Source organism: Phymastichus coffea, unplaced genomic scaffold, assembly GCF_024137745.1.
Source record: "Phymastichus coffea isolate CEN01 unplaced genomic scaffold, Cenicafe_Pcof_1.1 PCOF00007, whole genome shotgun sequence".
Lineage (NCBI taxonomy): Eukaryota > Metazoa > Arthropoda > Insecta > Hymenoptera > Eulophidae > Phymastichus > Phymastichus coffea.
The window spans coordinates 2,945,763-2,959,811 of record NW_026706818.1 but is presented as its reverse complement, the minus strand read 5'-3'; the positions used below and the strand labels follow the sequence as shown (position 1 = coordinate 2,959,811).

The 14,049-nt window shown below is 31.8% G+C and overlaps 1 protein-coding gene across 7 annotated transcripts in view; it reads left to right on the top strand.

The window, feature by feature from the left end:
- The first annotated feature begins 8,859 nt into the window (after positions 1-8,859).
- LOC131669021 (inactive dipeptidyl peptidase 10) overlaps positions 8,860-14,049 on the top strand; it is a 1,674,792-nt gene continuing 1,669,602 nt past the window's right edge. For 6 of the 7 annotated variants that reach the window (XM_058943586.1, XM_058943627.1, XM_058943611.1 and 3 more), the window contains exon 1: positions 9,726-9,774. In XM_058943586.1, the coding sequence (XP_058799569.1) occupies positions 9,742-9,774 (33 nt within the window). In that variant the 5' untranslated portion in view covers positions 9,726-9,741. Of the gene's footprint in view, positions 8,894-9,725; positions 9,775-14,049 lie in introns of those variants that run through there. The other variant, XM_058943594.1, reaches the window with a different exon arrangement.

Here is a 14,049-nt window from a genome sequence, read left to right as displayed (position 1 = left end):
ATCACCGTTCTTTTTCGGTACGACGATCATCGGACTTATATAATTGCATCCCGACGGTCGAATAATATTTAATTTTAACATTTTATTTATTTCGACTTCAATCTTATCCCTATAATGTACAGGAACTGCATACGGTTTTGTAAAGAAGGGTTTATGAATATATGTATTGATTAAACCTAGTTTTTTTGCAAAAACATTTCTATATTTTAATATCAGATTTCTGGACATTGTACTTGTTGACAATGGCTAATTTCCCGATCGATGTCTTGGTATAGATCTGCCCACGATTCTATCAACGCAACCGTTAATGCTTCTATTTTGTTTGGAAATAAGCGCTTAGTTGTATCCCGCACACATTTCTTTTGCATGCTCTCCGACTCCCGAGATATAACTGTAGTTTGTTTTCGATGTTGATCCGAGATCAATACTTGAAATATCAATCATGTCATGAGCTTGTCTCGCTACCTTATTGCTAACTGGAGGTATTAACTGGTCTCTTATTTGTTTCGGATTTATACTTTTATTTTGCATTTTTACTGCGTTTACCGATTTTTTCTACGGTTTTTTATTTTTATTAATAACATCTGTTTTTTCTTGTTTCACTTCATTTTGTTCTGTTTTTTTTTCAAACATTTCTTTTGTTTGCTTTCTATCTAAAAATTTTTAATCATCATTTTCATAATCTAATAATATTTGAAATAGAATATTTTTACTTTTTATTCTATGGCTCGAAAAAGCATGACGAATTCCCTTTTCAAAGTATTCGTACAATGTATCTGTCAATTCTTCCTCAGATAATAATAATTCCAGCTCTTTTGCGTAACCTAGAATTGTTGTCGCGTAACTAATTCTACTTAATTTTCCTCCCAAATAATATTGGCCGGACTCAAATTTTCTGTGCATTTGCCGCTGAATATTTCAATTCTATTTTAGAATGATTGTAATCTACAATATCATCCATAATAACATACCACCAATCCTTAGCCTCACCATCTAGTGTTTGACTAATAAACGCAATATACTCATGTTCCTGAATTTTCTTTACCGATATGTATTTATCTAGATAATTTAAGAAATTTATTGGCCTTTCTGATTCTGTACCTTCAAACGAGGGAATTGGTATTTTAATTCTCGATACAACATCCATGCTTGTACTAGTATTTAAACCCCTATTCGAATTTGAATCTTGAATCATATTTCTTAAATAATATAATTTTTCTTGCAGTTCGTTATTTGATTCGTCAATGCGCGTTTGCAAATTTGACTTAACTTGCTCAATCAATTTAACTGTTTCACATCCGCATCGACAAAATTATGAAAGTCTTGTTTGAGCTTCTCTAATTTATTCATTTAAAATTTTTCAAATTCATCTACTAATACTTTAAATTTATTATTCCATAATGTCATGATGACCGACAACGCGTCTATTTCATCTTTCCGAATATTTGATTCTAATTTTTGCATTAAAGTTTCTTTTTTCTTTGGATCATCCGTAAGCAAATCTAAAACTTTGTCAACTTTGTGTTCGAGTTCATTTTACGCTTGATATAACTCTGTCAATTCATGCTCGATTGCATCAATTGTTTCAACTTGCTTATTATTATATTCTATCATGTCACCTTCGAAAGACATAGAACGCAGCTCTTTTGATAAACAAAGCGATTTTCGCCGGTCAACCATGATTCTTGGATATTCAAATGAGCGACTTTAAAATATAAAGAAAAATGTTATTTAATTCGAAAACGATACACCTCTCGCACCAATTTTAAATAGTGAATATTCTATTTGCTCTTCAATGTCTTCGAATTTTTTCTCAACACGCTTAAATAAATATACTATATCTTTTTGTAGCTTCGCATTTGATTCTGCGCTATTGCTAATTCCAATTCTAATTCACGAATTTTATTACTTTGTTCCCTTACCGTATAAATCAAAGCGTTTATTTTCAAGTATTCGTCTACGTTTACACGTCGATTCAACTGTGATACGCTTTGCGCGATAAATTTGGCTGTCGTTCACCTAGTCATGTATATATTTTTTTAAATGCCTATATTTTCACAAATTAAGATCCCCAGTCCGTTTGTACTCTGTCTTGTTTACGTATAACTCCGTCACTGATATATCAACACGTCGCGTCAATACGCAAATTAGCCATTACACCGTGTTAGAGTCTGGGTTTTTTTTTGATACTCGTTTGTTTTTACTAAACTACCTTGTACTTCCGAATAATAGAAAACGTTTCAAACAATACTAAACGTAATTTTACCGACAAACTTACTTCTTAAGCAATATCAAATTATACAACGTATCCAGAAAAATAATATTTATTATTATATTCTTACTTAATATTCTATCTTAATATTCTATCTTAATATAATATTACATCCGCAATGAGCTATGCTTCGGGTCCCTGTTCGGGCGCCAATTTATGACTTCTTGTGAATCTACGAACTACGGCGGTTCGTTGCTCTCTTAATCCTATGTTTGTATCACCGAGTTCGGTTATGTGTAAGTTACACGTTATACTTATAGCAAAATAGTCAAAACGTTTTCTGTATCTGCCATGATAAATTGCTCTATTTCGATCGATAACTATGAAACCAAAGTTATCATCTTGCTAACATCTTACACAAATTTCTTTAAATTTAACAAAAGACAAAAGCATATATAAACGAACATAAAGAATATAGCATTCAAGAATTTTTTTCAGATGTCCCACCAGGGTATAAAATGGTCGAAGTACCTTCTCATGTAATTTATTATCCGTTAACTTACAAGTCCGTTAATCATCTACAAAATCATCACCGTATGAGTTCACGTTAAGATAATACCACAATGAGCTTGGTGTTTAACAAAAAAGTTGGGAGCGACTATACAGGGTGTCCAAAAAGTAACGATACACCTGAGAAATTTTCTAAGCCGGTTATTTTTTTAACCGGGTGAAGGCTGTTCTTGAAGTAACTTTTTACGAAGAATCCGATGGTAATCTTGGATTTGACCTTGAACCTCATTTTCAAGGTTATTTTGAGGTTTAAAAAACTTTAAAATTTTTTAAAGTTTTTTTCATAATGGAGAAGGGTATTTATTTAGTAATTGCCCATCGGAGATCCGTGACCTTGAATTTAACCTTCAACCTCATTATCAAGGTTTTTTCAAGATCAATTTTTTTTACTTTTAGCGTTACCCAGGAACAACGACGTGGACATAGTAAAATCTGTCCCCTTGGGGTGCTTTATTTTCGTGAGTTCCCCTCGCCTCTCACGATCGGGGTGCTTGATTTTCGTGAGTTCCCCTCGCCTATCAACAATGATTTTTTACGCTTATTTTCTTAATAACTTGATTAGCCGGTTAAACTTTTTAAGGTTACTATCCCATACCTATTCATTGATAATCCACTAACAATTTCACTTGGTTCTATCCTTAGGAAATGTACTATGCCTAACTTTATCGTTTTGAGCTTATTCTTCGGGACAATTGCATTTTCAAAAATTAATATTTAAAAAAGCAACATATTTGAAAAGATTTTACCATTCGAAAATCTCCATAAAGCATTAGTGCATTAGTCGGACTGTAGTAGAACTTTTTTGTAAAAGTACTCAAATTATAATTTTCATTTTTTGAAAACATTTATTTAGGTTGCAAACTTTTTGTTTTTAATTCTGATTGATTTTTGAGTAAATTTCGATTCGCTGACTTAAAATGGAACGCCTCACTGAACGAGAAAGAATATCACTTCTTATGATGAGAGGCTGGGGTGGAGTAGAAAGATCTTACAGGGCAGTGAGAAATCTTTTTAATGAGACATTTCGGGTTAATAGAACTCCAATTGCTGTGTCTACTGTTCAGAATACTATTTCAAGGTTTGTAAATTTTGGCCATGTCAGAAATCTACCTAAGTCAAGCAGACCACGCTCAGCAACAAATGAAGAGAATTTATTAAATGTTCTATTATCATTCACTGAAAATCCACATAATTCCATCCGCAGAGTTGCTCAAGAGCATGACATAAGTACATCGTCCGTACATATCATTTTAAAAACAGCAAAATTCCATCCGTTTAACGTACACCTGGTTCACAAGTTGAATGAAGACGATTTCGATCGTCGTGTTGAGTTTTGTGAAGATATGATGGCACGCATAATTGAAAAACCAAATCTTCCATCAAACATAGTTTTCTCTGATGAAGCAACTTTTCAACTTGACGGAACATTAAATCGACATAATTGCAGGTACTGGGCTGCGGAAAATCCACACTGGATGCGAGAAGATAAATCGCAATATCCGCAGAAGTTGAATGTTTGGGCTGGAATAGTGAATAATCGAATCATAGGGCCATTCTTTATTGATGGTAACTTAAACGCTCAAAATTATGAAGAGATGCTTCGTAATCAAATAGTTCCAGCAATTAGAGAAATAGTCTGAGACAACTTCGAAAATACATGGTATCAGCAGGATGGTGCTGCAGCTCACTATGGACGAGACGTTCGAATTTACTTAGATGAGGTGTTTGATAATCGGTGGATAGGAAGGAGAGGCACAATTGAATGGCCAGCTAGGTCCCCCGATTTGACGCCTTTAGATTATTTCTATTGGGGTTATCTAAAGGATCAGGTATACAAAACTAAACCCCAAAACATGGACGAATTACGTCAAAGGATCATAGACGAATCAGCTCTCATTCCTACTGAAATGATCCAAAATTTTGTTGATGCTTTTTACCACCGATTAGCTTACTGTCAAGAAGTGAACGGTGAACAATTCGAGCACTTAAAATAAGATGTGCTGATGTAAGATAAATCATACGTGAGAGGCCAGGGGAACTCACGAAAATCAAGCACCCCGATCGTGAGAGGCGAGGGGAACTCACGAAAATAAAGCACCCCAAGGGGACAGATTTTACTATGTCCACGTCGTTGTTCCTGGGTAACGCTAAAAGTAAAAAAAATTGATCTTGAAAAAACCTTGATAATGAGGTTGAAGGTTAAATTCAAGGTTACGGATCTCCGATGGGCAATTACTAAATAAATACCCTTCTCCATTATGAAAAAAACTTTAAAAAATTTTAGGGCGTCTTTAAGTTTGGATGACCTTCGACTGACCTTAAACTTTAAGTTCGCCCTTGACTTATGATCTAAGTAGATATTTGGATGTGAAATTTTCCGCTCTTTCGATTGCCGCTGTCGAAAATGGGGGTTTCCATGACCTTTATTTGCTTCCTTGTACCACGAAAATCCCGGTACTATTACAAAGCCACAGTTTGACCTTCATCTGACCCCTAGAGGTCACATTAACCTCAAACCTCAACTCATCCATACGTGAGAGTCTTCACTTTTTTCGATTCCGCCATAAAAAATAGGGGTACCCATTAAAAAAATGAGGTTGACCTCAAAATAACCTTGAAAATGAGGTTCAAGGTCAAATCCAAGGTTACCATCGGATTCCTCGTAAAAAGTTACTTCAAGAACAACCTTCACCCGGTTAAAAAAATAACTGGCTTAGAAAATTTCTCAGGTGTATCGTTACTTTTTGGACACCCTGTTAAGTAATTCACCATGTCAATGAAATATTAGTCAACAGCGACCTATCAGAGCGCTAATACGTCGAAACATACAATTCCTGGGAAGTCTCAGCCTAAAAGTCGTAAACAGTGGTGGAAGATAACCTATATACTACTTTGTTGCTTTTAACAAAATTAAAGAAATTCTAAGCATTCAATCAGGTGTCGCGTTTGATGAATCTATCGCTCATGATAAATTCATGCGCACCAACCTTACTCATGGTCGTCATTCAACAACAGAGATTAAATTCGGATTTCACTTCAACATTAAGATTTGTGTTTTTTACCTTCACGCAGCATGTTTCATGTCTTTGAAAAATTAACAGCACCGAATAGGACAGTATCGAATAAAGTTAAATTTCTCAATAATGCCATGTGTCATATGTTTGAGGAAATACGTTATAAGATCAATACCATTGAAACTGATAAGTCAAAGAATGTAGGATTGATTAGTGCGATGAAGAACTGGCTTTCACTCAATCCAAGTCAAAGTTTGATTAGCAAAAATGCCAGATGATGTGGTAATAACGATTCAAGAAATCTTATCAATAACGTTGATGTTGTACTACTTAGTATGTTGCTGGATTTTGCTGAGAACTATCATAAAATTTTTGTCAATATGAAGCATGAACTAATTTTCACAAAATCAAGAACAGACACGGATGCTGTCATCGTGGAATCTACACCAGGTTCTTTAGTAGATGATTCTGTGATTTATGAAGATTTCAAGATTATATTGATAAAAATAGAGTAGTTGATGCCTTATGTCGTTCTGTCAGATAGACAAAAAATTAAACTGCTGAATTGCATAGGCAAGTATCGACCAATCACTACGAGCTTCCGTTCCTGGGAGTTGTACGAATATCCAAAGGAAAAACCATGCTTCATTATATTGGCTTTTGAAACTAAACGGAAGGAAGAGAAATGTACTAATGCTAGCGAATTTGATCACTGTAATATCAGCAACGTCAAACTGTTTCTCAATTCGCAGTAATATCCATATGGAAATCTTAATCTCAACATCAATCATGCCATATTCTACGATATATTTGTGAATTTTCAAAATTCTTACTACAATAAATATGCGGAGCCTATACTCAATAAGGGAAATTTCATTGAAAAAGTGCCGCTCATAGTGATTGACATTTCGAAATAAACGAATCTCTCGAGAGTGTGCCGGTCGACGTAAGACTTGAGTTTGAGAACAGAGACAATTTTTCATATAATACAGTGGCCTACTGTCTGATTCTACATAATTGCATTGTACACTACAATCCTATTAGTGGAGATGTGAGAAAAATTATGTAATGATTGATTGAAAAAGGCGGTTCCATAGGAGGGAATACGGATACAAAACCAGGTGCAGCATGAGCAGTCATTAATATTTGAAATGTCTTTCGTGATTGACTTGCAGAGATTCAAGCAGTCTGGAGGCGATTTCATTCTAAAGGAATTAGCTATCATTCCTCCCGAGTATGATACAGAACCTCTAGTGCGACTCTTCAAGTTGTCCTTTTCCTGGAAAAGACTAACACTTAAATACAGTAAGAAGAACTCCTGATGTTAACGTCATCTTCATAGCATCTTTTAGCCTTACAATGCAATTAATGAAATTATTAAAGGAACTTTAAGAAAAGCGAAAAAAGTGTTTATCTCTGGAATCGCAAACAAGAAGTGGTTAGAGAGATTCAGATTGCCTGTTCATAACATTGACGATCTCGGCTACGGAACGGCAAAAGAATTTAAATTAGTTACAGTGTGTTCATATCACAGCAAATCATTCAAACCCCAGTGTGCACTACACAACACTAAGTTGATGAAACAGTTCTGTCTTGATAACGTGTGTATGAACTGGTAGCCAATCAACGAACAAAATGGAACAGAATCAGCGTAATGGATACACAAAACTCAACGACAAAGACGAAGGAGGAAGAAGAGAACAAGGATAAGAGAAAAGTACTTGGAAGAAGTATTCTAAAAAGTACTCGTCTAATACTAATTCTTTCCCCAAAAATGCTGGCTATAAAAAGATCTAAAACTGCTAGATCAAAAATTTTTTTTTGAAAGATCGGAGAGATAGGGTATCGGTTAAATCTCATGAGTAGGGAGCGTGACTGGGGCTCCTACCACTTAAATTCTTCACTCGATTTCTTTAATCAAAAATGTTCTCTTAAATAAATTTTTAATAAAATAGTTCGTCAAATAGTGTAAAATTCGATTGAACGTCCAATCAGTACACATTCCTTGTATAATTTATTTATTGAAGAAAATTTAGCAATAATTATAGTTTATTACAAAATTTATTTATTAAATAAATTTTAACACTAATTTTATAAATAGGAACGAGGTTCCTCTTACAGGCATATTAGATAACTGATACAGCCTAAAACACTAGCTGTTTCATTGCAAAAACAGCATCGTCATTTAGTTATAGTAATGAAAAAATTTTTGTTTTTTTTTATTGCATTTTTAGGCTAGGACGTTTTCACTAACCATAATACAATTGTATTTTCATAAATAACTGCATACGGCTTCGTGAATACCTTCTGGTGATTCAAAAACACGGATTGCTTTATTTATAATAATAAATAAATTTTCGATTTTTATTGCATTTTGAGGATAGGGGCGTCTTGACAAACAATAATACTTTTTTTCATAAATAACTGCATTCGGCTTCGTGAAAACCTTGTGGTGGTTCCGAAACAGGATTGCGTCTTCGAGAGTTTTTAAGTGTTTTAGAACCGCCATAACTTATCTACTAATCTACTATTTTAGATAATTTACGTATTCCTTTATATTCGTTTACGTCACTTATTTTGAAATAACCAGAATCGCTATCTTCGCCATAAAGAAAAAAATCGAACAATAAATTTTCAGACAAGTTGACCAGCAATTTTGTTCAGGTAATATTTTGTAAATATATTCGACAGAATTATTCAATTAAATAAATGTAGTATAATAATATAATATACAATATTCAAGCTTTATAAGATTCATTCAACGTAAATCTAGCCACACTACCTCATGTTCGAAGATGATGTAGTCATGGTTGGTGGTGATGAAAGGCTAGAGAGATTTGTATATTACGTAACGCCTGCTACTCGTTTGAGCGTTAAAATGTAATAAGTCATAATTGGCTACTGGCGCGGTTCAAAATGGGAAGGGGATGCCGTGTTCAATTTGTCATAGAATTCAGGGAACTTTTGTTGCCTCCGTATCTAAATTTGTAGAAGTGTTAGGTGGAAGACAATGTGGAGGTTCTTGTATACCACTACACCTTAAGATTTTCACGAGGATGTGGCTGATAGAAAAATGCCGCGAGATTTAAAATGGAAGGTATAACAGAAATAATAAAATGAGAATAAACTATTAAGTTAAAATACACTATGTCTACAACTAGCAATACTTTGATGACATATAATTTAAAAATAAGGAAACTCGTGATCTAATATAGGCATGATATTTTCTATATACGTTTGATTCTGTTTCAATTTGAATTGAGAGTGAATGATTCACAAATTTGTATTTACTTAAATATATATGGGAAAATTTAATTAATTTTAACAATTTGTTTAGTTTTGCAATATTTTGGATAGTGAGTGTCCAATACGTAGATTGTACTTGATTTGCATTTTTAATGCGAGAATTCTCTTCGTTCTTTAATCATCATCTTATTTTTATCAGGTGAAAACTTAGGAAATTTCATTTTCTAAATAACTAATCGCATTTTTGCATATTATTTCTCGTTGTGATAAGTAATCATTTAAAATTAGCAAACTCGCACCGTGAGAAAAATATAGCTTTAATGTATATACTAAGTTAAAATAAGAATTCATATTAGACGTGCACTCATATGATCACACTTTAGTTAAAATATAAATGACATATCAATATGTTACAACAATTAAAGACTACGCGCAGCTTCTCAAACGCGCAAACTCGTCCAATATCATTTGCTCTCCTACCCACTTTCTTCTTCAATGAGTATCAATATCTAGTTTACTTTATTCTACAATACTGTAAAGTACGAAACGAACTATCTTTCCTAACCATTCTCCTGCAAATATTATCAAATATATACACACACACAGATATATATATATATATATATATATATATATATATATATATATATATATATATATATATATATAAAACAATAATTACATTTAAGTCATTTATTAATGGCTGATCATGACAATATTTATGACGATGAGGTAAACTACTCAATTTTAAGTATACGTTTATTTTTTTCTATAGTTACAATAACATATTCTAGATACAGTATACTGTGATAAAAAAATGTTAAATATCTTTTTACAATATCTGTTTTTTACATTTAATTGAGAAAATATAATTTAGAATAGAAGGATTTGATGTAAAATTAAACATTGTTTAAAATAAGATTAAATTATATAATAGTTACACAAATCAACAGTTTTATACATTCTAAATTTCTTATATGATAGGCCATTTTATGAGAAGTATTTCAGTGGCGGAATATTTAAGAAATGTCAATAAGATTATTTATTGACAAAGGGTGGTGAAATATTTAATAAAATAATCCTTATCCAATGTTAGGTCATTATTAATAAAAATAAAAAGTTGATATTTTATTGTTTCAAAATTAAGTACTTCAATTTGGAGTTAATTTGATCAAACTTTCAGTTATTCCTGACTAAAAAAGTAACAATTGTAATCTAAGAAAAAATAAAAATATTAAAAAATTTTTTTCTACATCACGAATAACAGTGAATATCAGTCCTCGTTAGTATACATTTGTAAAAATAAAGTATGCATATATTTAGATATAACAATTATAATAATACAAATATTTTCTAATTAAAAATTAATTAATTTGACGTAGATCAAAAGTGAAAGTTTTATTGGTCTCGTTGTTAAAAGGCTTTGAATAGATAAAAGACATTTGATATTTTTTTTAAGTTTATCAAATCGAGATTGTAGTTACAGCTATATTTTATTAAATTTAATAAATTATAAAATAAATCAAGAAAATATATATGGAGATTACAGTAACAATGCTTGAGATGATACTTTGGAAAAATCTTTTTTCTTTCAATTTATTGTTGTGCAAAACAGTTACCTTATTGAAAAAAATCCCGCTGGAAATCTAGTTACTAGCCTAATTACTACATGAATATCCTCCAACTGGTTTCATATTAAATCCATATGGATATTTTCTGGACCTCCATGATGGATTTCCATGTGGAATCGAGGTGAAATTTACGTGAATATTAGACTTTTTGTTGTATTAATAATATTTATAAAACTAGTCTTTCATGTAAAATTAATATTTTCAATACTATGCTGCTTGTTTTGTTGATTATTTTTTTACATTAACATTTTTGATAGAGCAGTACCGTATCAGAAATAATGATTTTATATAAGAGATTAGTTTTATAACTATTTTTAGTACAAAAAAACATACGATATCCATCTGGATTTATCGAAAAAATCCACTTGGATATCCACCTAGATTTTGACTTGAATCCATATGGATTCTACATAGAAATTTATCATGGAAATCTATAGAAAATCCATTAGGATTCCGTACGAATCTAGCTAGATTTCCATGTAGAAATACAACCTGGATTTCCAGCTGGTTTTTATCAATAAGGTAGGTTATTTCATTGTGGATTCAGGTCGAACTGTTATATTTAATTGTTGTAAGAGAAAAAATTTCGTGTTAATAGTAGTTAACAATTATTAACTTTTATCAAAAATTTTGCTTCTTCGTAAAGGTAAATTTGTTTTGATAACAAATTTTTTTGCCGAAAAGCAATTTAGAAGTTTGTTTAAATTTATCACGGGTCTAAAAATGCAATATTTACGAAATATATGGGCGCATATGTGTGTATGATATGTATATATGTATGTATGATATGTATATATGTATGTATGTATGTATATATGTATGTATGTATGTATATATGTATGTATGTATGTATATTGTTGTCAATAACTCAAATTTTATTTGGTAAAATTTCTCGTGTAAGGGCTTTTTGGATGTGTTTTAACCACGTGAAGGGAGAAAGATTAGATTAGGATTAGGAAGTTTAGGAAAAGAAGGTTCATTCAAATCTATCGAGTAGTTCAGTAAAAAATCAAAATTATGAAATTTGGTGTTTCAATTATTTTTGGTCTTATACATGAGATTATTAAATATCGAGTTACATTTTTGTAGAAATGTTATTTTCCTTTTATTTGTAAAAAAAAGTTGTACCTATAGCCTTTTCCATTTTAAAGTTATATTGTAAAACGTTTAAAATATAAATCTCAAATTTTTGTATGAATTAGCTTACGCAAAATATTTGCTTGTCTAAAAATAGATTTTTGTTTTGTTTTTAGACTTTGTTTTGTTTCATAACAGAACTAAATTTTATCAAATCGATTTCAATTTGGTACGAATATTGCTTATTTTAACCAATAAATCTAATTCTTTGTATAGGTAATGCAAGTCACGAATTCTCGAGATATTTTATATTAAGTAATCTACACTTAATGGCAAGCTGACAATCGTGCATATAATTACTATGCAAATGAACTATTGTACACGGAAAATATCGCACAGTATACCTATACATCAATTTTCACGTATGTTACGGTGCACAAGAGTTTATTTGCATAATAATTATGTGTATGAATGTGTACTTGCCTACTTAATATAGGGTCCTTTAAATAAATAGCCATAATTTTTGACTGAAATGGATTTTTTAACTATACAAGGTTTCATTTTAAAGAAAATAATAGTAGCTTTAAAATAAAACATTTTACAACTTTGCACAACAGGAAAGTATGATAGTCGAAATACTATATTTATTACGTTAGTGATAAATCTGTATTCTTCTATAGGGAGTTCTTTATGTAGTTTTCCATTAACTTTGTCATATCCTGGACTCTTTTTGATTTTTAGGCTGGCGATCATGTTTATTATTTTATTTATTATCATGTTGATAAATAAGTAATTTTTACCGTTTTTGGTATGTCTGTTATTTAACATTGTAAGTTCTTCATCTTTTATTATGATACGTTGTAGCGGAGTAAATACGCATTTTAGGAGCTTAGTACATGTATTAGCTTCATCAATGTTTTTTCTTCCCCATGTCTTATCATTTTTTAGCGTGACTTCATTTTTTTGGTTGCTTTCCAAAATGAATGATCGAATGCCTCTGTAGCAATTAGGTTTTCTAAGTAGTTATTTATTCCCATATTATTTTCATCGATAATAATTTGTTTTAGTTCTTTTGTTGCACGATTATAATTTGTTTTATTAGTTTGTTCTCTACTTTGTGGCCATATTTCCCTTAGTTTTCTTTTTTGTTTTAATTTGTCGAAGACTGTTTTAGAGATAAATGTATTAGATGTTTTAGTTGTTGAGTATTTGGAGATGGCTATATCTTTGTGAATGTTATTATTTAGATTTTTCATGGCATCATCTATGTCTTGTCGAGTTTTAAGTGGTATTTTATCTGTTAATTCATTATGTAATACTGCTCTGTAGGTATCCTAGTTTGTATTTTTAATTTAAAAAAAAACTATTTTTTGTTTGGATTTTATTATTGAATCTTAGTTTATAATAAATGGGGAGTAATCTGAGGTTAGTTCGAGATACGATTTGGGTATTAGATGTTTAGAAAATAATCTTTTAATTATTGTAAAATCTGTTAAATCGGGTAGTTTATTGGTATCGGAAGGTTAGTATGTAAGTTCATCAGTTGATATTGGTGTAATGCTTTCCTTTCGCATTACTAAAAAAAATTTTACTTCTTTTCGATTACACAGTCCGACAAGATTCTTGCACAAGCAAATCATACATGGTTCCCCGAAGAATTTTTGGCGCTGAAACCGATTTCGGCCTCAGAATTTCTCCAACACGTCAGGATTTTGAGATATCCTAACCTAAAAGTGCGAAAATAGCGATTTTTGCCTATATTTGAGGTTATGTAGCACTACGACATTCTCTATACACAAAAAACTATAAACGACATCTTAAAGTAGCAGCCTAGTCCTTTCAAATGCCGTTGAGCTTGCTCAAATAGCTTATTTTTTCTTTGAGCTATTGTATTTTAAAGTTTTTCGATTTCATAAATATTGTACCTCTCAGAACATACTCGTACAGCTTTGAAAGTTTCGACGTCGAATTTCATGTCAAACGACTTCAATCCCCTATCTAAAAAATCCAGCTGGAAATCCATGATAAATTTCCACATGGATATCCAGCTGGAATCCAGGTGGATATCCAGGTGGATTTCTCGTCAAATTCAGATGGATTTCTCGTCAAATCCAGGTAGATTTCTCGTCAAATCCAGATGGATTTCTCGGCGAATCCAGGTGTATTTCGCGGCGAATCCAGGTGGATTTCTCGTCGAATCCAGGTGGATTTCTGGCGAATCCTTTTTCATCAGAAATCCAGGTGGATTTTTAAGCTAACCCCGTTGAATTTCTTGGATAATCCAGGTGCATATTGTTTC